The sequence below is a fragment of the Rhododendron vialii genome, chromosome 3a, assembly GCF_030253575.1.
Source record: "Rhododendron vialii isolate Sample 1 chromosome 3a, ASM3025357v1".
Taxonomy (NCBI): domain Eukaryota; kingdom Viridiplantae; phylum Streptophyta; class Magnoliopsida; order Ericales; family Ericaceae; genus Rhododendron; species Rhododendron vialii.
In genome coordinates this window covers 24,753,706-24,778,212 of record NC_080559.1, presented here as the reverse complement: position 1 = coordinate 24,778,212, position 24,507 = coordinate 24,753,706, and the positions used below count along the sequence as shown (strand labels likewise).

Below are 24,507 nucleotides of genomic sequence, written 5' to 3'. Positions count from 1 at the left end.
AGTGTTTGGGGCTTCAAATGGGTGATTATGGTGCAATGGTTTTGAAAAATCTTTCTCAGGCCGTTTCTTGAGGGCTGCTCTGGTGAATTCTTGGCGTTCATTATTGGGATCTCGTGGGTCTGCGGTTTCTATGGCTATCGTACCGGCGTTTGGTGGTTTTCCTTCTCAGGCAAGATAGGTTTTTATGGTGGTGGTTTTGTTTTTTTGCATGGTGGTGGCCGGTGGTGGGATGACGGCGGCAAGTGATGGGGCATTAGGGTTAGGTTAGGTTTTGGGTTCTTAAGAAGAGTTTGGGCCCATATTTTGTATGGTCTCTTCTCTGATTTTTCAGATTTTGGGCTTTGACTCATTTTGATGTATCCAATCCTTAGTTGGTATACCCTCTCCTTCCCCAACAATTTGTTCTTAATAAAATGTTTCTTTTGCTGATAAAAAAGAAGAAGAAAGAAATGTTCCTTAGTATTGGAAGGCTGGGTTATCCTGAATCCAGCATAGGATTGGTAATGGGCAGGGGACATTATGGCATGATAACCAAGCTTAATTACTAAGATTAGTAAGGTTAATCACTACAAGAATGAATACCTTTTGCGTCCAAGTTTTTGCAACGGGAGAAAACCCTGTTGCAAAAGATCACTATTTCCGACGCTAAGTCAACCCCGACGACTGCCGTGAAAGGGTATAGACGGTAAAACGACGGCATTGACCGGTCGCAATTAAAAATAGAATACATTAATCAATAAATACTGTATATTTAATTTCGATTAACACCATAATTTAATTGTTTTTTTTTTTTGAGTAGGAAATATAAAATATGCATCCCATATAATTCTAGTTTTTGATCTCGCAAATTAAAATTTTTGGTTCCGTTCCTGACTTTGAGAGCCCATTGATCCTTATTCCCCTGTAAGGAAATGGTTGATTGCAAGTCCACCAAAACTTCTCCGTGTAAATGTGTATTACGCTACAAATGAATGTAAAAGCGTATACGACTCCGAAATTTTGGCAACATGAGACAAATAGAAATCGACATGACATAACTGTCGGGAGTGAAAAGATGGAAGCTGAAAAAAATAATGTTTGAAAAAGAAAGGAGTTGAGAAATACAAGTGCAAGTGAGGCTTGGGAGTTTAGTTTATTAATCGATAGTTTTTGTTGGCACATACAAACACAATGGCGTATCCAGAATTTGAGGCACTTGTTACATGCAAGAACTTTAGCAGAAAACGACATTCAATAAAATAAAATTGCACTCAAAACAAGAACGAAACGAATTGGTCTTTTTTTATTTATTGACTTTTTGAGGGAATGATTTTTTACCTTATTTAGCTTAAAGAATTATTACTTTCATTTCTAGATGAAAATAATTGCTCATTTCAAAAAAGATCAGTGAACAAATGATAAGCAGACAAGTCTTCATTTCTTGTATAAGACGTAACACCTGTGATTTCAGTTTTTTGGGCTTTTGCCGTCTCTCAGATGTGTGCATGGCTAAGAGTGGGTATGGATTAAAAAGTCAAGTGACTTTTTTTTTTTTTTTTTGTCTCTATTCAATTTTTTTTTTTTATATTTGTTCGTTTTGCGTTAAACTTTTGTGACTTATTGATTCGTCTCGTCGAGAGGAATCAAAAAAGTAAAAAATATATGATCGAAACTTATAATTTTTTGAATAAAGACAAAAATAAATAAAAAAGACATTTTATTTTACTTATTTTTGTCTTTTTTAAAAAATTTGAGTTTCCATCAAAATTTTATACTTTCGATTCCTCTAGCCGAGACAAATTAATAAGTCACAAAAATTTAACGCAAAACTAACAAATGCAATTTTTTTTGAATAAAGACAAAAAATAAGTTACTCTTTAACTTTTAAAGACAAATTAGCCCTAAGTAGCACTATCTATCACAAAATTTAAAATGCGCCCTATATCTAATTAATCTATATAATATTACGAGTAGTTATTCAGTGCTCTTGGAGCAACGTTACATAGTGCTCTATTACCTTTCCTTATCACACATTCATGTGGGATTCATACATTTTGTGAGCTCTAAACCCCAAAAAATTGTATGGTAAGAAAGGTGTTAGGGCACCACTTGGCAGTGCTCCCAGAGCACCCAATGATTTTTCGTTCATAATACAACCTCCTCAAAGGCCTCAACCTACCTCTCACCCGTTTCCTATATAAGTAATGTTCTGTTTCTCTCCTTTGTACTAACCAACTCCAACACATTCCTCTTATACCAATTGCCCCCCTCCCCCTCTCCAGAATGGTTGTTCCAACATTCGCTATAGTCCGTCTTCTTCTCCCAATCTTATTCAATTTAAACTTCCACAGCACGTATGCTGACTTGCAATATGGTAGTGGTACTGCAACTTTCTATGGAGGGGATGATGCATCCGGCACAATGGGTAAATTGAAAGAGAAGAGAACTATCCATTCTAGACTTTGTTCTAGTTCTTTTTTTTTTTGAAAGGCAACTTTGTTCCAGGGGGGTGGGAAGGAAACTACATAACGAATATGTAAAAATTGGCCTACCATTTTGAACTGTTGCTGAAAGCATGGGCGCGTAGTTTATAATGTGCATGGCATGCTATTGCATTGCATTCTCTAGCTGAACGTCGTCCTATAACAAACTACATAACGGATATGTAAAAAGGGGTGATGTATTATGTACTCTAGCCCCCTAACTCTTTGAGTTTGGGTTAATAAATGACTTATATATATAACCCTGAAAATTACGAACTTAATTTGATGTGTTTTATCTTTGGATTCTTCCTAAATGATGATTGGATTTTGATATTGCAGGAGGAGCTTGTGGATATGGAAACTTGTATGCCCAAGGCTATGGAACCAATACTGCAGCACTAAGCACTCCTCTATTCAACAATGGGCTGACCTGTGGGGCATGCTTTCGGATTCAATGCATTGATGACCCACAATGGTGCCTCCTTGAGGGACCCATTACTGTCACTGCTACAAACTTTTGCCCTCCAGGTTCTACGGGTGGGTGGTGCGACCCTCCAGGCCAAAACTTTGATATGGCTGTGCCTGCTTTTAGACAAATTGCCAATTTGACTGCTGGAGTTGTCCCTATTATTTTCCAAAGGTAAACAATACTATAATCTAATTAGCCTAAAAAACGAGTCGTTTAGTGTATTGTTCAATCTATATAACGGGGAGAGATTTAATGGGCTTACAAATTCGCAAACTTAATAAGGTAGGCTTTAATCAAGCAGATAAAGAATCAAGTTTAAAACACATAGTATTAATATATATGCTTCATGAAAATTATAATGTTATCGAGTCGAGAATTTCATTGCAATGCTATCTTATGAGATCAATTCTCCATGTAGACTCTAGTTTGTCACTTGTTTTATGAACACCGTACCATCCGTATAAAAAAATCAAAGCCATTGAATGGTCATCATTTTTCTTTTGAAAAGAAAGGAAATGTTTGGCTGTCGTGAAGTCGAGTAGGACCCAACACTTCCCTAAAATGAGAAAAAAATTGAATCGGGAAATTAGTATAACACTTCAATTGTTGCGGTTGGATTATTGACCATATAGCATTAGTTGAGAGGGTTTCCCACTGATTTGGTTGTTTATTCTATTGTCTTTATGACAGAGTGCCTTGCGTGAAGACAGGGGGCATAATGTTTACAATCAACGGCAACCCCTGGTGGAACTTGATTTTGATCACGAACGTGGCCTGTTCCGGCGATGTCCAATTAGCGTCTATCATGGGGTCCAACATGACGGGGTGGCAAGCCATGACACAAAACTGGGGGCAAAATTGGCAAAGTACCAACTACCTGATTGGCCAAAGCCTGTCCATTCAAGTCACCACAAGCGACGGAAGGACCATAACCTCCTACAACGTGGCACCCTCTAACTGGACGTTTGGACAAACTTTTGAGGGTGGACAGTACTCGTGTTAGTGTATCAAATGGAATCGAACTTCAGGACTTGGAGTTAGACTTATGGAAGTTGTTAAAACACAAAATTTAATACTAGTATTGGGGAGCAAAGAAAAAAATAAATATTTGCTACCAAGCCCATAACAAAGGTGGAGTTTGGAAATAGTCGTGTAAAATATGCATAAGTGTGGTAAGGTTTAAGCTTAAACGTATGTGTTGTGTATTGTGTGGGGTTTATGTGAGGAAAAGTTGTAAGTTTGAAATTATAGTAATAGAATTGTGTTTTATTTTTGTGTGAAAAACTGCTCTCCTACCCAACAGTAAGGACTATGTTCCCTTATGCATTATTTTTTGGTCCTCATTTTGCGGACTGAATAAACATTTTGGAACGGAGGTAGCAAATGGCATGCAAAAATAAAATTGGTCCGGTTTAGCCGTTTGCATCTGGACAGGTTATACACATATATTAGTTAGCTAGGTTTTGTTTCTCAATATTCTAGAATCATTTGGAATGACGCAGTTGTTGAATTTCTAGAGAACCACGCTGCTCTAGACAGTACGCACGCTTAAGGCCCCATTCGTCTAAGATTCTTATTTTTTAAGTACTTATTTTTTGATTTATGAGACAGATTATTCTATCACAGTACGCACATCAACTTTAATTCAAAAAATAAGTACTTATTTAAAAATAATTTCTTACCCCATTCCACTACGGTTCTTATTTTTCGCTTTACGAGATAAATCATTCTCTCACAATAAATCATATTTAATTTAAAAAATAAGTACTTATTTCTCTTAACGGAATGGGACTAGTATTTTAGTTAGTGGAACACACTCTTAGTGCGGAAATCCATATTAGTGTCCAAGACAATTTTAAAATTGCTGGATCCTTTCTATAAAACACAACAGCCGTACGCAGGCAAAAGGGAGAAAAGCAAAACATTCGAAGGGATCGAAAATAGAAGTGTGGAAGACAATGTGCGTTTGCGATAATTTTATTAGATGCAAAATTTGAGATTCTGGCCGCTTCAAAATTAATTTTAAGTGTTTGCCAAAAATTTAGATAACGGATTCTCCAAAAAAATTAACTAGGTTTAGATAGCTTTTGAAATTCTGAAACACAAATTTTTTTTTTGATAGGCAAAAATTTATTAAAACCAGAGAGAGGGGAAAGAGAAATTCAACAAAAAGTTGGATAGTACATCAAATGAGCCGAAGCCCAACCCCTAAGGTCTAACACGGGAGTCTAAAAAAAATACAATCAAGCATACCCGGAACCCAAATAAACAACAATGCCCACAAAACAAACAATTTTATAGTTTGTCGATCTATAGTTTTATACTAAAATTTGAAATCTAAAATATCTAAGCAGAATTTGAAGCTAAAATCTTAAATCTATATCCACAGATATAGCAAACACGCATTTTCTCAAGAGCGGAAGCAAAAGTAAGGACATCTTACTTTGAAAGAGGTGCTAGTGTAATCTCTCCGTCACTCTCTTCCCCATCTCTCTCTAAGAAATTTTTCTCTGTTTCCCACTCCCAAAATGTTTCTCAGTATTCGAAGGCTGGGGTGGCTAGCCTGGACCCAGCATAGGATTGGTCATGGGCAGGAGACATTTTATGGCGTGATAACCACGCTTAATTATTAAGATTAGTAAGCTTCTCTGGGGCTGTTAATTTCAATCGTTTGACTGGATGTTTTGCTGTTATTTGTTCTCTTTATTCTTTTCGTATTTTCCGTTCAGTTTCTCTCTCGTCGATCCCTGACCAACCATTTCACTTTCTTTGGTCCTGAAAGGCACATGATTGTTATGGAGGTAGGGTACGTCCCAATCTCGTTGGGATTCTATCTTCTCATTGCATGTGATGCCGTTTCCATTTGATCTTTCAATTTCTTCCCATTTCTCTCTCTCTCTAACCAATGTTTTCAAGAACTTATTTCAAAAATAGTTTTTTTAAACTTCTTTTATAAAAACTGTTTCTACACAGATGGTTATGACGATTTGGAGGAAGGTGCCACCATCTTTGTGGAGTTTTGATGCCGATTTCTTCTGTTCCTTTTGGGTTTTCATTTGCTGGTCTTGGTGCTCTCTCTCTGCTGTTGGTTGGCTTTTTTATTTTGGTGTTTTGATTTCTAGCTGCGGATGTTAGGATGATTTTTCGGCTGTTTCTCTTGCTATCTATGGTCTTTCTAGTTCGTCTTGGCTTTGATGGTCTTGGGTCGTTTGTAGTTTGCTACTGTTTCGTTGGCCATGGGTTGGTTGGTTGTTGTTGTCGCTGGTGTTTGGTCTTGTTGGTCTTGGTGGCTGGTTGTCTGTTGGAGAAGTGGCTTTTTATGGTATTATATATTTTCCTTGTTGGTTTCTTGCCAATATTTTGGGTCTCAAGTTTCTTTTGCTTACCCTTGTTCCTTTAACCTTTGTATTTCTTTCATTAATAAATTCCTTTTGCCGAGCAAATAAAAAAAAACAAGTGTTTTTCAAAAAATAGTTTTATTTATTTATTTTGTTTGCTAAACAAAAAGAATTTATTAATCTTTATAAAGAATTAAAATGATCAATGACACACCGGCAATAAGCCACCCGAGACCTAAGGGAAGGCAAGACGCCAAAACAACCAGCCGAAACCCCAAAAAAAGCTAGCATAAGCATCAAAAGAAAAACACCCCAACCCGCCACAACTCGAAATTAAAACACCATAGAAATTAAAACACCATAGAGAGAGATGCACCTCCTCACAATCATCTTCTGCCTCCGAGATGAGCTCCTCCACATCATCTAGAGTTTTTTTTTTTTTTAATAAAGTGTTTTTCCAAAAACTGTATTTACACAAACTTTTTTTTTTCAAAATCTATTTTCACACAAACTGTTTTTTTAAGAAAAAAGATTTTTACACAAACTGTTTATAAATTTTTTTTCAAAAAAGATTTATTTTCAAAAAAATATCTTAAAAAGCAATTTCAGAACCTTTTTTTTTTTTTCAAAAACTGTTTCGGTTTAAAAATACTTTTTCCTCAAAAATGGAAACTTTTTTTTTTTAATTCGATTAGGAAAAACTATCTTTGAAAAACTATTTTCTATTTTTATTAAATAATTTTTATTAGTACGAAAACTATTTTTTATGTTCACAGTGTTTTTTGTTTTTTGTAATTTGAAAAAGTGATGTGGCAAATTTTGGGTATCTTATTATGATTATGCCATTGTGGATCTCTACATTACTAACTTAGCAATCTCTTAAATGGATAATCAAAAACTGATGTAGCAACTTTTAGTTATTCAATTTTGGTTATTACACTACAAATGAAAGTAAAAGCGTACACGACTCCAAAATTTTGGCAGCCTAATTAACAGAATACGCATCCAATTTCCATTTCCGACAATGAGATTCAATGGCATCTGATGAGACAAACAGAAATCGTCATGACATAACTGTCGGTATTGAAAGATGAAAATAGAAAAAAATAACGGTTTGAAAAAGAGAGGCATTGAGAAATACATGTGCAAGTGGGTCCTGAGAGCTTAGTTTATGAGTTGATATTTTTTGTTGAAACATGCAAATGCAGTGGCGTATCCAGAATTTGAGGTACCTGTTACATACAAAAACTTCGGCAAAACATGACATTAATAAAATAAAATTGCCCTCAAACCAACGAAACGCATTGGTCTTTTTTATTTATTGACTTCTTGAGAGAATGAATTTTTTTTTCCCGATATTTAGCTTAAAGAATTATTGCTTCTATTTCTAGATGAAAATAATAAAAAGTAACAAAATCAGCTCATTTCAAAAAAGATCAATGAACAAATGATAAGCAGACAAGTTCTCATTCCTTGTCAGTTTTTTTGGCATTCACTACTACAATAATTGTAAAAGATGACAGTTTAAAAGTGTCATTAAACGTGAAAGATGACAGTTTTGAAACTGTCATCTATGGAGCTGTCATTAAAAGTCTGAATCTTAAAATGACGGTTTGAAACTGTCATTAATATCTATAAAGATGACGCTTTATAAACGTAATTGAAAGTAAAAAATGACAATTGTGAAACGTCATTAAAGGTAAAAGATGACAGTTGTGAAACGTCATTAAAGTGCTTTAAAGACGTCATCTTTTGTAACGACCCGCTTTCGCCCTGTATAATATTGTCTGATTTGAACACCAAACCCCATCAAACCTCCCAGTGAGGTCACCCATCTCAGGATTACTCTAGTACGAGCACGCTTAACTATGAAGTTTCAATTGGCTTTGGCACCCTTATAGCTTTAAAAGTCCTTGTATAAAATAGGATGACGATATATTATTTATAGAACACAACTTACACTTCACCAAATGATATGAGACTACCCTCGATTGACCCTTCTGGTCACCGATTCGACAACCCCTCGCATGGGTCCCAATTGTCCTTAGGCCGGTTGACCACTACCTGGAACTCCCCAAGGGCAGGGCATCACAATCTCCCCCACTTAGGAACACACGTCCTCGTATGGGGTCGAGATTTTGTCTAACATTTCCAATTGGTACAGGCTATAATACCATATGTAACGACCCACTCCCGATTTGAGACTTCAAAGCAACGACGCTCATAGATGGCACTGTTTTCTCCAAAAACAAATTTTTGTTCTTTAATGTCACTTATAAGGAGAAACCGACATTAAAAAGAAAGAATATTTATGTCACTATTTTACAAAGTGACATCATAAATATATTAGATCACAGATTTTGAGAAATTGACATTAAAAAGAAAGAATAGTTATGTCACTATTTTACAAAGTGACATCATAAATATATTATATCACAGTTTAGGAGAAACTGACATTAAAAAGAAATAATAATTATGTCACTATTTTACAAAGTGACATCATAATATATTATATCACAGTTTAGGAGAAACTAACATTAAAAAGAAAGAATAGTTATGTCACTATTTTAGAAAGTGACATCATAAATATATTATATCACAGTTTTTTAGATGATTGACATTATTTATCTAATGCAATATTTTTAATTACGATTTTTTAAAAAACTGACATCATTTCACTTTTTTAAGCGTCATCTTTTAACAATATTGTAGTAGTGATTTGCCGTCTCTCAGATGTGAGCAAAGTTGTCACTATCTACCACAAAATTTAAAATATGCCCTACATCTAATTAATGTAGGGAATTGATTTTCACACTCCATTTTTTTATATCCACACTTTTTTTTTTGTCTTTTAGCAAAAAATTTACATACACTTTTAACACTAAAAAATAAACAAGAGTGTAGATATCAAAAAGGGGAGTGTAAAAATCACTCCCCTTAATCTATCTAATACTCCTTAACGAGAGGTTATTCTTCCGTGTTCTTGAAGCACCATCACGTAATGCTCCATTACGCTTCCTCAACACATATTCATGTGAGGTTCGTGCATTTTGCGAGCCCCCAAAAATGTCTTCCTCACCATTGATTCATGTGGGATCCATGCTTATTATGAGCCCTGAAAAAATATGTGCATGGTAAGAAAAGGTTTCTAGTAGTCGTATAAAAGAAGTTTAAAAAAAATTATTTTTGAAATAATTTTTTGAAAACATTGGTTAAAAAGAAAGAGAGTGAGAGAAATGGGAAGAGAGAGAAATTTTTTGTGCAATGATGGGTATACTTAATTGAGAACATATGGCCGGGGTCCACTAAATTGAGTTATTGACAAAAGATTTCTAGCAGTCGTGTAAATATTTGCTACCAAGCCAATAACAAAAGTGGAGTTCGCGTAAAATATGCATCAAGTGTGGTAAGGTCAAAGGTGTAAGCTTACTGTGTGAGGTGAGGTTAGGAGCTAGAGGAAAGGTTAAAAGCTTAATTTCTGTGACGTGAGGTTAGGAGACGAAATTGAGCAGTTAATTAGTTTCGCCATCACAAATTTAGAAAAAATTCTTATCGATATTGGGTTAAACTGATTTTTTATAGAGCTCCATAAAAAAAAATTTTAAAATAATGAGAGGTTCGAATTATTTTTGCGGGACCCGAGGTGGGTCCCACAAAACTCATATGTACATGGTATGTACAAACTCATACGTACCCATAGGTCATATGGTAAGCATCAGCGGGGGTTAGGAAGGTGTTAGTTTGTTAGTCAACGGAGGGTTCAAAGGCTATTCATAGCCCTGAACCCCAAATTTGCTCCCCATAGGACTTGAACTCAAGTAACCACTGGAGAGAAAAAGAAAACTAACTTGACAAGCTTTTCCGTTAGTCAAGTGACTAGTAATCTGTTGTAACAATTTTAAAGGGTCGAGATTGTGTCACAAGCATCCAAAGGTAAATAGTTGGAGTGCACATGGTGCAAACCCGCGTAGAGGTGTGTATTGTGTCCATTTTTTTTTTTTTGGCAAAGAAAATTTCATTAGAATTTTTTTATTGTAGCCTTGTGAACATATGCATGACAATTTGGTAGTGTATTGAGAAACATATTTTAGATAGCATTATAATTGAGACTATCATGCAAAATTTTCAAAATGCGAAGAGTGCCAGGTGTTAGTTGTAAAACTAAATTCCATTCATCAATACATAATGTATATATGTACTTTTTATTAACCCTGTAATATAATTGTTTCTTTTCAGTAGGAAATTGGAAATTAATATATGTCCCGTTTAATTCTAGTTTTTGTGCTCACAAACTAGAAATTCTTGCTCCATGCATGCATTTCTGACTTTGAGAATCCATCGATCCTTATTCCCTTGTAAGGAAATGGTTGACTGCAAATTAAATCCAAATTCTCCTCCATGTATTTAATTGTGTCAAATAAAAGTAAACGCATACTCGACTATGTAATTTTGGCAAAATCAGACAAACAGAATTCGACATGACATAATTGCCGGCATTGAAAGATGAAAGTTGAAAAGATAACGGTTTGAAAAGAGAGGAGTTGAGATATACATGTGCAAGTGGGGGCTGGGAGCTTAGTTTATGAATTGGTAGTTTTTGTTGACATATATATATATATATATATATATATATATATATATATATATATATATATATGTAGTGGTGTGTTCAGAATTTGAGGCATATTACATATGAACACTTCCGCAGAAAACGACATTCAATAAAAAATTTGCACTCAAAACAAGAGCAAATGGTCTTCTTGATATATTGACTTTTTGAGGGGAACAAATAATGTTTTGTGATTTTTTTTTATTACATATTTAGCTTAAAGAATTATTAGTATTTGAGAATAACAAAAAAGTAACAAAATTGGCTTATTTCAAATAAGATCAACGAAAAAATGGTAAGCAGACAAATCCTCATTTCTAGGATAACACTTAGCACATGTGATTTCAGAGTTCGTGGCTTTTGCCGGCTCTCAGATGTGTTCATTGTTAAGTTGTCACTATCTACCACAGAATTGAAATACCCCTTTATCTAATTAATCCATCTAATATACTGAGTAGTTATTCAGTGTTCTTGTGGTGCGGCATAACCTTCCCTCATTCCACGTTTATGTGGAGTCTATGAGTAACGACCCGCTCCATTTTTGTACAATATTGTCCGCTTTAGACGCCCAAAGCCCATAGACTTTTCAGTAGGTCACCCATCCCTGGACTACCCCATGATAAGCACGCTTAACTGTGAAGTTCATAAGCGCTTTGGCCAGCCCTCACGCCTTTAAAAGGCCTTGTACAAGTAAGAGGGATCTTTCCTTATAAACCATGACTTTCGCCCCTCCCGTCCGGACGGAGCCTGCTTTCTGCAGTACCGCCGGCCACCGGAAAGCGGGGTGTCACAATCTACCCCCCTTAGGGATGCAACGTCCTCGTTGCACAGGCCCAGCAACCTCCCTTGGGGTCCGTGGTAGCAGAGGGCATCCTACTCACTACTTTGTCCAGGGCGGGGCTCTGATACCATTTGTAACGACCCGCTCCATCTTTGTACAATATTGTCCGCTTTAGACGCCCAAAGCCCATAGACTTCCCAGTAGGTCACCCATCCCTGGACTACCCCATGATAAGCACGCTTAACTGTGAAGTTCATATGCGCTTTGGCCCGCCCTCACGGCTTTAAAAGGCCTTGTACAAGTAGGAGGGATCTTTCCTTATAAACCATGACTTTCCCCCCTCCCGTCCGGACGGAGCCTGCTTTCTGCAGTACCGCCGGCCACCGAAAAGCGGGGTGTCACACTATGTATTTTCTCTTGAGCCCCACAAAAATATTTTGTTAAGAAGTGGCAGAAACAAAAGAGAAGGGGCAGTTGTCATGTGCCCATGCATTCAAAAATATATATATATATATATATATATATATATATATATATATATATTTTTTTTTTTTTTTTTGTGTAGAACTAATCTCGGGGTCTAATATAAATGATTCAAATATCACTTTGTGCAAAATAATTTTTAAGAGTTTACCAAAAAAAAACTCAGCTCAATTGGATGGATATCAGTAAAAGTGTGATCAATTCATTCAATTCTTGGTCTTTGCAATTCAAGGACCAAAAATTAAATTAACAAAATGAAGTTATCGTTGATATCAGATTAAGTTGAATTTTTCCAAAGACCCTTAAAATATTGTTTTGACCAAAATAAACTGCATGGATCCTTTGTGGGGACTCCAAGATGGATCTTGCACGCTATCTTACACTATTGTAACCTTTTCTTTTCTTTCTTTTTTTTAGTCGTTTTTCACAGTATTTATGATTTATTTGTAAGTAAAAGTAAGAAGGTAGTATACTTAAGGTGATGGATTAATTTACTAGTGGTTTATTAATTTTAATTTCTCTACCCCTGCGTTGAAATCATGGTTCCGCCTCAACTTACCTATCCCCGTTTCCTATATAAGTATTGTCCCGTTTCCCTCCTTTTTGCAAATCAACTCCTACATACCTTTTCTTGTACCAACTCTCTCTCTCTCTCTCTCTCTCTCTCTCTCTCTCTCTCTCTCTCTCTCTCTCTCATGGCTATTCCAATGTTCACAATAGTCCATCTTCTACTCCCATTCTTCTTCTTCAATTTAAACTTCCATGGCATGTATGCCGACTATGGTACTGCAACTTTCTATGGAGGAGATGACGCATCCGGCACAATGGGTAAGTTGAAAGAGAAGAGGACTATCCATTCTTTGTTCTAGTGCTAAAGAGCAAAAGAGTAAAAAAAAAAAAAAAAACGACATGCATAACAAACTAGTGAATAATTGGCCAACCATTTTGAACTGTTGCTAAATGCATGCATGAGCAGTTTATCATATGCTATTTCATTGCATTTTTCGAACGTCGTCCCATAACAAAGGGGTGATATATTATGTACTTCTAGCCCCTTGACTTTTTGAGTTTGAAAATTACGAACTTAATTCGATGTTTTTTGTTTTTGAATGCCTCCTACATGATAATTGGATTTTGGTATTAATTGCAGGAGGAGCTTGTGGATATGGAAACTTGTATACCCAGGGCTATGGAACCAACACTGCAGCACTAAGCACTCCTCTATTCAATAGTGGACTGACCTGTGGAGCATGCTTTCAAATTCAATGTATTAATGACACACAATGGTGCATTCCTGGGTCATCCGTTACTGTCACTGCTACAAACTTCTGCCCTCCAGGTTCTACTGGTGGGTGGTGCAACCCTCCTGGCAAAAACTTTGATATGGCTGTGCCAGCTTTTAGACAAATTGCCCAGTTGGTCGCTGGAGTTATCCCCATATCTTTCCAAAGGTAAACAATCTATACTACAATCTAATTAGCCCCGAAAACGAGGTGTTTAGTGTATTATTCAATTTAATTGGCTTACAAATTTGCAAACTTATGGACGCTTTCATCAAGCAGATAAAGAATCAAGTTCAAGAAAACACTTAAGTATATTCTTCATAAAAAAGATTATAACCGAGTCGAGAGTTTCGTTACAATGCTATCTTATGAGACCAATTCTCCATGTAGACTTTAGTTTGTCACTTGTTAATTTACAAACACCATCCCCATCAAAAATTCAAAGACGTTGAATGATCATCATTTTTCTTTTGAAAGAATGGAAATATTTGTCTGTCGTGAAGTCGAGTAGGACCCAACAATTGCCCAAAAAGAGAAAAAAAAAAATTGAACCCTGAAATTAGTAGAACACTTTAGTAAAAATTGAACCCTGAAAAAAAAAATTTTGAGGTGTTTTTTTTCATCCAATTGTTGGTTGGATGAGTGTTTCTGTTTTCTTTTGCACAGTTAAGCTTTTTTATGTTTTCCTGCTTTTTCCCTCGATGTTCCCATATATAAAATGTTTCGTTTGCTGAGATTTTTTTTTTTTTTTTGTTGCGGTTGGAGTATTGACCATATAGAACAAGTTGAGATGGTATCCCACTGATTGGTTGTCTATTCTGTTATCTTTTTGACAGAGTGCCTTGCGTGAAGACAGGGGGCATAATGTTTACAATCAACGGCAACCCGTGGTGGAACTTGATTTTGATCACCAACGTGGCCTGCGCCGGCGATGTCCAATCGGCATCGATCATGGGGTCCAACATGACAGGGTGGGAAGCCATGACACAGAACTGGGGGCAAAACTGGCAGAGTAATACCTATCTGGTTGGCCAGAGCCTCTCCATTCAAGTCACCATAAGCGATGGAAGAACCGTAACCTCCTACAACGTGACATCCTCTAAATGGACGTTTGGACAAACTTTTGAGGGTGGTCAATTCTCGTGTTAGTATTGCAAAGGGGAATCGAATTTTAAGGGCTTGAAGTAGGTTTGGGAGTTAGACTCATGGAAGTTGTTTAAATAAAAAATCCTAATACTATAATTGGGAGCAATGGAGAAAATAAATATTTCCTACTAAGCCAGTGTTATAGTGTTGTATTGAGTGGTTTTTTATTTGCTTTGTGTATTGTATAAGTACGTTATAGTGCATATGTATTGTGTTTTGTGTGGGAGAGGGAAAAGTCAGAGTGAGAGAGCAGGGAATTACAGGAGGTAATTTGCGGGTGAGAGAGTAAAAGAAATATGTGTGGAGGAATTGTAATTTTATGGAGTAATAGAATTGTGTTTTATTTTTGTGTGAAAATCCTCACTCCCACCCAATAGTAAGGACTATGCACCCTTGTGCACTGTAATTAAATTTTCTTGTTTTTTTTGGAAGAGCTTTATAGAATAATACTAATATGCAACTGATGGGGTTTAAAAAAAATTAAGAATAAAAAAGAAGGCAAAATGTTGATGCGTGATTTTTTTTTTTAATCAGCAAATAAAATTTTATTAATCAACGAACCGAAGTTATAAAGACCACGCCTGCATTTAGGAGGATCTTTCCCTCTTGAGCAAGCCGGTGGTGATCCCACTTTCAAAAGAGAGTCTCGACGCGGCATTGTACACGTAGCTGCATATCGGATCTCGTCATTGGTTACCGCTTGCTAACGATGGAATGCATCGTCAATTAAAAGGTCCTCGCATTGGACTTAGTTGGAAAGGTAGGTGTTCGGCAAGTCCCTTGCTTCTTGACCCTCAAACAGTTCCTTCTTTCCCACTTAAAAGGAAACGGGGATAGAATGTATCACAACCAACGACCTACATTTCAACAGTGTTGGCACCTAGATCGGGGACAAGATATCATATGCCATCCGCTACGAAAGAAGGAAAAAGTTGGCAAAAAACCAACCAAAAAACATAAACTAGAAAAACCCAAACACAACTGCCAAAACCCCGAAACAGCAGTGGCAGAGCCAGAATTTTAACCCCGGGGGGCTGGCTTAGTAGACATAAATTTTTTTTCCGGAATGTATACTTATTATATCATAAGGTTTTTGCTTTTCTATTCATTATATTTGTATATTAAAATGATTCTTTAGGCTACATCAACTATCACGTGCTTATTTTTATTTATGAAACAAATCGAGAAATGAGAATATAAAATAACCGAATTTTTATCAAATTGAACTAAAATTATTAAGATTATAAGTAGCAGCTAGCTATACCCGAATATTTATCAATACTTCAATATTTAAAAGCAGGTATATACAAAATAAAAAATTTTAAATTCAAACGCTCGGAGAGCCGGAGTGGAGGGCCGGGGCCTCCCCGGGCCCCAACATAGCGAAACAGACGGGGAGTCACTGAGCTAGCTAAAAAAGTACTGCAGGACAATATGAAGAGGGTGTTTGGGAGATTTGTGCAGAATGTATTTTGAAATTGTAGTAGTGTTTGGTAGATGATCGTTGAAAATGAATTATGGGTTGCATTTTTACCATATTGCCCTTTGTCTAACAGGTGTAAACATGCCACTTGTGTTTTTTTATTTGGTATTTTTTTTTTAAAATTTAAATAATAAGACTATGTTACAAGCAGCACTCACATACCTCATAATATAAAGAACAATAAAACAAACACAAACCCTTAATATTACCAAACAAATTAAAGTACCAACCGAATCCAAATAAAAAAAACACAAACCACACCTACAAGCTGAAGGCAAAAAAAAAAAAAGGATGCGCAAAAAAAAAAAAAAAAAACGAACAAATACACAAGTCCAAAACTGGTAAAATGAAATGAAGGGAGGAATGTGGGTATTTTGGTAATTGACCACAAAATGAAAAAAGCCAATAATGTGAAAAACTCCTCCAGACTTAATTTTGGTTTTTTGCTTCTAAATCCAAAATCCATTCTCCCACAATCTATTCTCAAAATGGGATGCCAAACACCCAAAATGGGAAAATGACAATCCGAAAATGCAAAAATTCATTTGCCAAACACCCCCGAAATTGAGCACAATTGATGACTTCGGGATCTTGGAGTTTCCACCAGAGATGATGAGAAATACTGATCTCTTGTATTAATTCAATTCTTGAGTAATTACAGAAGATGGAAAACATCAATCTCTTATACTGTTAGAATAAATACATATACAAAATAATATCGTAATCAAATCGTAATTTTGAGATTGTGATTTGATTGTAATTAAGATGATTTTATTCCATAATTAATCAGTATGATTTTCTTCCATAGTTAGGCTCTCTTTTCTCGTATAAATAGAGGCCTCGTTGTATGGTTTCAATAATTAAATTCAATATTTCTTCTCTATATTTAACTATACAAAGCTAGAGCACTCACCACACCCACCCACATAGTTGCTGCCACGGTGCCAAACACTCTTTAAGAATAAAAGAGAAGGCGAGACGTTGATGCACCACCCACATAGTTGCTGCCATGGACGTCGGTGCCACCATAGTTACTTGTTTGGAAAGTCCTTCAAGTGAAGCTAATATTTTGGTCCACCGAAGTGAAATCTATTCTAATTCTGACATATATACAGTGAGAGTACCACACTTTATTTTGGTCCACATGGCCTCACAAATATTTTGGTCCACCAAAGTGAAATCTATTCTAATTTGTTATCCTTTGTTTGTGTTATAAGTGCATCGTTGATTGTTGTGATCTACGTGTTATGGATTCTTCGTTTACCTCTTCATGTGCAAATCAGGGGTCGCATGTGCAGGGGAGTGTTGGAGTTTATCTCAGATTGGTTATTTATCTTATCCAAAACTAGTATATAAATCTGGGCGGCCTCTCTACTCCTTGCCAATTGGTTTGGAGTTAGATACTTTAACATGGTATCAAAGCTAGGTCTAGGGTGGTACTCACCTCTCGTGGAAAAGTCTATGTCATCTCCATCGCCCCGAGGAGTCAATCGCTCAGCACCTGGTCTATCATAGACTTGTCCTACATTGCTCATCTAAGTCACCCAAGCTTGATAAATAAAATCTAGAGATTATTCCACCTATTACCAATTGATTTTAGGCTAAAACCCTCCAAGACATCTAACAATCTTCAGTGGGGTTGGCCTGGGTTTGTTTGCTACTAATGTTTTGCTATTATACTTTGAGGCAATGAAAAGTTTATTAATGTCGTGTTGCCATATATATAGATCGATGAGGCCAAGCTTAATTATTTAGATTAGTAATTAAGAATTTAAGGTTCTCTGGTGCTGTTAGCCCAAAGGTTTCTATGAATACCCTATTGATTTTGATGATAACAAAATATATTTTATGAATGAAGAAATATAATTAATATTGTGATATTTGGTACTCATTTGAATTAATGTTTATTTTGTAGGATTTGGTTGAAGGACACACGGAAAGATTGCTACACCAAATCACTATCTTTAATAGTCAAGATAAATTGAAAGGAGGAAGATTAATGACAAATCTTCTCCTAACTTAATTAATTGGCTAGAGAATTATTCAAATGGGAGCAATTATTAGTTGGATTATTTTGTGAGATTCAATTTCCAATGGCTCATGGAAGTCCCCAAGTTACAAATGTCTTGCACATTTCAGTGGCAAAGAAATCAAAAAAATGGAAACTACAATGGTTGATTGGTACCTAAATTGATTCTAACGGCTAGTGCAAAAAGGGAAGAATTTGTGTTGACTTGATTTCGGTTCTAACGGCTAGTGCAAAAGAAATGGAAACTAAATGTATGAGATAATTTTCCAAACATGATGGGGTGCCTCTAACGTTCAATTGTGGAAGCATATATTCAAGACAGAGGAAGAAAAAAAAAAGAGAGAGAGAGAAGGGGGCCTCACCGAAATACTCTAAGGCATACAGTGATCGACCTCGTCATACACGATTCTATATCTTGATATCCATACACTTGTGTGAGAGAATTTTTATTTTGATCTTCATTGTAAAAGGGATTGTACATCCTTATTCATACTCTTGTGAGTGATTACTTTTTGTGAGTAGTTTTGGAAAGAAAATCACTTGGTGGTTAGGTGTTACTAGCATCGAAGTCAAAACTAGTTGGGTAAGGTGTGACTAGCACCGGAGTCAAAATTAGTCGGAGCGATTGGGGATAGATTGCTCATTGTAAAGGTTGCTTAGTACCCGCGAAGCTAGAAGGATTGTAACTATTGGAGATAGTGCAGCAAATCTTGAGTTGGACACTTGGGGAGTGGACTAGGCCGTGAAGTTGTGGACCGAACCATTATAAGTCTTTGCGTTCGATTCTCTCATCCTTACTCTTTTTACTTTCTGTTTTGCATATCAATATTACATGAGTAGAATAGTATATCATTGAAATTGGAATTGTAGTTGAATAGATTGCAATTAGTTTTTTAAAATTCCGCGTTATATTTGAGGTACCCAATTCAACCCCCCCGGGTTGCTATTTGGACCAATAGGTGTTGTTTCAATCGTTTGACTGGATGTTTGATTTGCTATTATTTGTTCTTGGAAGGCACATGATTGTCGTGGAGGTAGGATATGTGCCAACCTCGTTGGGATTCTATTTTCTTGTTGTGATGCCATTTCACTTGTTCTTTCAATCTTTTGTAATCTTTACATATGATTAATTATTATTTTTTGCATTAAAAAAGTTGTACGTTTTACAAATAAATTACTTTCATCAAGTAATACTACAGTATATATTTGCTTTTGATTAACGCCAGAATTTAGTTGTTTCTTTAGAGTAGGAAATAGAAAATATACATCCCATATAATTCTAGTTTTTGATCTCACAAATTAAAAATCTTGGCTCCGTCCCTAACTTTGAGAGTCCATCGATCCTTACTTCTCCGTGTAAATGTGTATTAAACCCCATAAGAAAACTAGTAATTTCTGCTACCCGTTTCTAGATGTCTTTTTTTAAAAAAAGCTGGATACAATGAAGAATACAAATGAAAGTAAAAGCATACAAGACTCCGAAATTTTGACAACATGAGACAAACGAAAATCAGCATGACATAATTGTCGGTATTGAAAAGATGAAAGCTGAAAAAATTAACAAATTGAAAAGGAGAGGAATTGAGAAGCACATGTGCAAGTGGGGCCTGGGACCTTAGTTTATCAGTTGATAATTTTTGTTGGACTATGCAAATGCAGTAGCTTATTCAGAATTTGAGGCACTTGTTGCATACACGAACTTTGGCTGAAGACGACATTCAACAAATAAAATTGCACTCTAAACAAGAGCAAAACCAATTGGTCTTATTTATTTATTGACTTAAAGAATTATTACTTTTATTTCTAGATGAAAATAATTAGAAGTAACAAAATCGGCTCATTTCAGAAAAGATCAATGAACAAATGATAAGCAGACAAGTCCTCATTTCTTGTATTAGACTTAGCACCTGTGATTTCGGATTTTTGGGCATTTGCCGTCTCTTAGATGTGAGCATCGCTAAGTTGTCACTATTGATCTAACACAAAATTTAAAATATATATCTAATTAATCTATCTAATATAACGAGTAGTTTTTTTTTTTTTTATGCCTATAAAAAAAATCTATCTAATATAACGAGTAGTTATTTAGTATTCTTGAAACACCGTCACGTAGTGTTCCATTCTTCTTCCTCACTACACATTCATGTGGGGCCTATGCATATTGTGAGCCCCGAAAAATTGTGTTGTAAGGAAAGGTGTTAGGGCATGCACCACTTAATTAGTTGTGCTCAAAGAGCACACAATAATTTTTTGTTCATATATAATACAACCTCCTCAAAGGCCTCAACCTACCTATCACCCCCGTTTCCTATATAAGTGTTGTTCCGTTCCTCTCCTTTGTACTAACCAACTCCTACACATTCCTCTTCTTTACAACAATTTCTCTCTCTCTCTCTCTCTCTCTCTCTAGAATGGTTCCAACATTCGCTATAGTCCCTCTTCTTCTTTCAATCTTCTTCAATTTAAACTTTCGCAGCACGTATGCTGACTTGCAATATGGTAATGGTACTGCAACTTTCTATGGAGGAGATGATGCGTCCGGCACAATGGGTAGGTTGATAGAGAAGAGAACTGTGCATTATATTCTTTGTTCTAGTTGCTGAATGCATGGGCGCACAGTTTAGCATATGCATGCTATTGCATTGCATTCTCTGAACTTCGTCTTACAACAAAAGGGGTGGTATATTATGTACTGCTAGCCCCCTAACTTTTTGAGTTTGGGTTAATAAATGGCTTATAAACCCCTGAAAATTACGAACTTAATTCGATGTTTTTGGTCTTCGGAGTCCTCCTAAATGATGATTGGATTTTGGTATTGCAGGAGGAGCTTGTGGATTTGGAAACTTGTATACCCAAGGCTATGGAACCAACACTGCAGCACTGAGCACTCCTCTATTCAACAATGGGCTGACCTGTGGGGCATGCTTTCAAATTCAATGTATTAATGACCCACAATGGTGCCTCTTTGAGGGGCCCATTGTCGTTACTGCTACAAACTTCTGTCCTCCAGGTTCTACGGGTGGGTGGTGCGACCTTCCAGGCCAAAACTTTGATCTGTCTGTGCCAGCTTTTAGACAAATTGCCAATTTGGTTGCTGGAGTTATCCCTATATCTTTCCAAAGGTAAACGATACTATAATCTAATTAGTCTCGGAAACGAGTCGTTTAGTGTATTGTTCAATCTTTAACAGGAAGATTTAATGGGCTTACAAATCTGCAAACTTAGGTAGGCTTTAAAAAAAAAAAAACACATTTTATTATATATGCTTCATAAAAAAGATTATAACCGAGTGGAGAGTTTCGTTACAATGCTATCTTATGAGATCAATTCTCCATGTAGACTTTAGTTTGTCACTAGTTTTACGAACACCATCCCTATGAAAAAATCAAAGCCATTGAATGGTCATCATTTTTCTTTCGATAGAAAGAAAATATTTGGCTATCGTGAAGTTGAGTAGGACCTAACACTTCCCGAAAAAGAGATGGTTTCCCACTTATTTGGTTGTCCTATTGTGTTATCTTTTTGACAGAGTGCCCTGCATGAAGACAGGGGGCATAAAGTTTACAATAAACGGCAGCCCCGGGTGGAACTTGATTTTGATCACCAACGTGGCTTGCGCCGGTGATGTCCAATCGGCGTCGATCATGGGTTCCAACATGACAGGGTGGCAAACCATGTCACAGAATTGGGGACAAAACTGGCAGAGTACCATTTACCTGATTGGCCAGAGCCTCTCCATTCAAGTCACTACAAGCGACGGAAGGACCGTAACTTCCTACAACGTGGCACCCACTAACTGGACGTTTGGACAAACTTTTGAGGGTGGTCAGTTCTCGTGTTAGTATTGCAAATGGGAATCGAATTTAAGGGCTCGGATTAGGTTTGGGAGTTGGACTCATGGAAGCTGTTTAAATAAATAAAAAACCTAATAGAATAATTGGGGGCAATGGAAAAGATAAATATTTCCTATTAAGCCTGTAAAAAAGGTGGAGTTCGGAAATAGACGTGTAAAATATGCCCACGTGTTGTAAGGTGTAAGCTTAATTATTGTGAGGTATTGTATAAGGTATAGTGTATATGTATTGTGTTCTTTGTGGGAGAGGGAAAAGTCAGAGTAAAAGAAATGTCCTATAAGGTATAGTGTATAATGGAATTGTGTTTTATTTTTTTGTGAAAAATCTCTCTCCCACCCAATAGTATATAAGGACTATATGTACCCTTGTGCGCTGTAATTAAATTTTCCTTTATGGAAGAGCTTTCTAGAATAGTAATATGCAACTTAATGAAAAATTATATATGATTGGATCAAGTACTTATAAGTATTTAATTTATTGAGCTGTGGAGAGGCACTCGAAAATAATGTAATGAACGATTAGATTATTTGTGTGAGACTCATAGTCAGCTCCACGTCAAGATCTGTGCAAAATTTGTTCCTACTTTATCTGTGAGGATAACATAGCTCTTGAAATAGGGAGCTGTGCTACTTCCACAGCAGCTGTGCACAGATCTCTTTTTCTCCCGCCTCGGGTCGCACAAAGATGATCGGAGCCGTTCATTTTGTTCAAAATATGTCGTTTAAGGTCTCTGTAAAAAATGAGCTTCGTTCGATATCGTTAGAGGCGTCTGAAGTGATTTTGGGTGTTTTGTTAACGCCTCTAATGATATCGAACGAAGCTCATTTTTTACAGAGACCTTAAACGATATATTTGAACAAAATGAACGACTCCGATCATCTTTGTGTGACCCGAGACAGGAGAAAAAGAGGGCTGTGCACTTAGCTTTTCTGTGAAATAGGGGTGTATCGTCACCCTCTCTCTCTCTTACCGGCCGGAAAAGAAAATTTCATTATCAAAATTTCAATGTAGCTTTACGAACATGTGCATGACAAATTGGTTGTGCTGGATCTGGCTTATTTCCGTTCAATCCTCTCTCTTAAGAACATCTGTCAAAGAGGTTTTGCTGGATCTGGCTTATTTCCATTCAATCCTCCTTTGCTTACCCTACTGAATGTTCTTTAAAATGGAGGTTTGGTGAGGATGCAAATTCACGGAAGGAAGACTGATTTAATAGTGTTTTGACTAGAAGATTTTTGCTGTATTTGGTTTCGGTAGTTTGGAGTTTGTCTCTTCTCAACTTTTTGTTGGAAGTCCACCGCCAACCCCCCCCCCAACACACACACATTCTTTCTTTCCCCTCTCCTTCTCCCCGTTTGGAGTTTGCCTCTTCTCAACTTCTTGTTGGAAGTCCACCGCCAACCCCTCCCCCCAACACACACACATTCTTTCTTTCCCCTCTCCTTCTCCCCCTTTCTTTTCCCTCGATGTACTCATTGTTGAGTTTATCTTTAATAATTTTTTGCTGTTTCAAAAAAAAAAAAAATTGGTTGTGTATTGAGAAACATATTTTAGATAGTATTATAATTGAGACCATCATGCATTATTTTCAAATTGTGAAAAGTTGTAGGGGTAAGTTGTAAAATAGATGAATTTCTGTTTGTCAAAAAAAAAGAAGTGGTAAAATAAATTTACATTCATGAATATATATATATATATATATATATATGTGTGTGTGTGTATCAGGGCAGTTCAAGGGACATCTAAAAAAACACCCAAAATCTCAATCTCATAGTTCCCAATCGAATTTTTATGATCCGAACCATTCAATATGTGCAGAATGTGATTTTAAGGATGTTCGCGAGAAATTAGCAAAAAAAATGACCAGAAAAGGCTTGATTTGAGCAGTTTTTATTTGAACCGTTCAATAAAAACGGTTCGAAACTGTTCGGATCAAGCCCTTTCCGGTTATTTTTTTTGCTAATTTCTCGCGGGTACTCTTAAAATCATGTTCTGATCACATTGAGCGGCTCAGATCATTAAAATTTGATCGGGACTATGAGGTGTTTTTTTAGGTGTTTTTTTTTAATGTCCCCAGAACCGCCCCGTACATGTATATATTTACTTTTGATTAACCTTGTAATTTAGTTGTTTCTTTTAGTAGGAAATATACATCCCAAATAATTCTAGTTTTTGACCCCACAAACTAAAATCCTGGCTCCGTCCTTAATTTTGAGAGTACATCGATCCTTATTCCCCTGTAAAGAAACGGTTGACTGCAACTCTAGCCCAAATTCTTCATGTAAATGTATTTATTACACAACCAATCAAAGTAAAGGCATACTCGCCTGTGCAATTTTGGCAAAATTAGACAAAGAGAATACAACATGACATACTGTCTGTACTGAAAAGATGGAAGTTGAAAAAAAAAAACAAGGGTTTAAAAGGAGGGTGTTGAGAAATACATGTGCAAGTAGGGCCTCAGAGCTTAGTTTAGCATTTGGTAGTTTTACTTGGAACATTGATCCATATGTAGTGGTGTGTTCAGAATTTGAGGCACTTGTTACATACAAAAATTTCGGCGGAAAACA

The 24,507-nt window shown here is 36.3% G+C and overlaps 3 protein-coding genes across 3 annotated transcripts; all 3 read left to right on the top strand.

Moving 5' to 3' along the window:
• The first annotated feature begins 2,214 nt into the window (after positions 1-2,214).
• Positions 2,215-4,215, top strand: LOC131320637 (expansin-A8-like). Its single transcript, XM_058351391.1, has 3 exons — positions 2,215-2,404; positions 2,802-3,102; positions 3,622-4,215. The coding sequence occupies exons 1-3, from the start codon at positions 2,263-2,265 to the stop codon at positions 3,932-3,934; spliced, it is 756 nt and encodes a 251-aa protein (XP_058207374.1). The 5' UTR covers positions 2,215-2,262; the 3' UTR covers positions 3,935-4,215.
• An 8,538-nt stretch (positions 4,216-12,753) lies between these two features.
• LOC131320634 (expansin-A2-like) lies at positions 12,754-14,928 on the top strand. Its single transcript, XM_058351386.1, has 3 exons — positions 12,754-12,970; positions 13,293-13,593; positions 14,262-14,928. The coding sequence occupies exons 1-3, from the start codon at positions 12,838-12,840 to the stop codon at positions 14,572-14,574; spliced, it is 747 nt and encodes a 248-aa protein (XP_058207369.1). The 5' UTR covers positions 12,754-12,837; the 3' UTR covers positions 14,575-14,928.
• A 1,657-nt stretch (positions 14,929-16,585) lies between these two features.
• Positions 16,586-21,972, top strand: LOC131321252 (expansin-A1-like). The gene is made up of 4 exons (XM_058352256.1): positions 16,586-16,686; positions 20,401-20,633; positions 20,905-21,205; positions 21,613-21,972. Exons 1-4 carry the CDS (start codon positions 16,586-16,588, stop codon positions 21,923-21,925), a joined length of 948 nt encoding a protein of 315 aa, XP_058208239.1. The 3' UTR covers positions 21,926-21,972.
• The last annotated feature ends 2,535 nt before the right edge of the window (positions 21,973-24,507 follow it).

Coding starts and splice junctions, on each gene's coding strand:
- LOC131320634 (XM_058351386.1), top strand. CDS start 12,838: ATGGCTATTCCAATGTTCACAATAGTCCATCTTCTACTCCCATTCTTC. Junction 12,971..13,292: donor TGACGCATCCGGCACAATGG/GTAAGTTGAAAG, acceptor TATTAATTGCAG/GAGGAGCTTGTGGATATGGA. Junction 13,594..14,261: donor ATCCCCATATCTTTCCAAAG/GTAAACAATCTA, acceptor TCTTTTTGACAG/AGTGCCTTGCGTGAAGACAG.
- LOC131321252 (XM_058352256.1), top strand. CDS start 16,586: ATGCAAAAATTCATTTGCCAAACACCCCCGAAATTGAGCACAATTGAT. Junction 16,687..20,400: donor ATGAGAAATACTGATCTCTT/GTATTAATTCAA, acceptor TTCCTATATAAG/TGTTGTTCCGTTCCTCTCCT. Junction 20,634..20,904: donor TGATGCGTCCGGCACAATGG/GTAGGTTGATAG, acceptor TTGGTATTGCAG/GAGGAGCTTGTGGATTTGGA.
- LOC131320637 (XM_058351391.1), top strand. CDS start 2,263: ATGGTTGTTCCAACATTCGCTATAGTCCGTCTTCTTCTCCCAATCTTA. Junction 2,405..2,801: donor TGATGCATCCGGCACAATGG/GTAAATTGAAAG, acceptor TTGATATTGCAG/GAGGAGCTTGTGGATATGGA. Junction 3,103..3,621: donor GTCCCTATTATTTTCCAAAG/GTAAACAATACT, acceptor TCTTTATGACAG/AGTGCCTTGCGTGAAGACAG.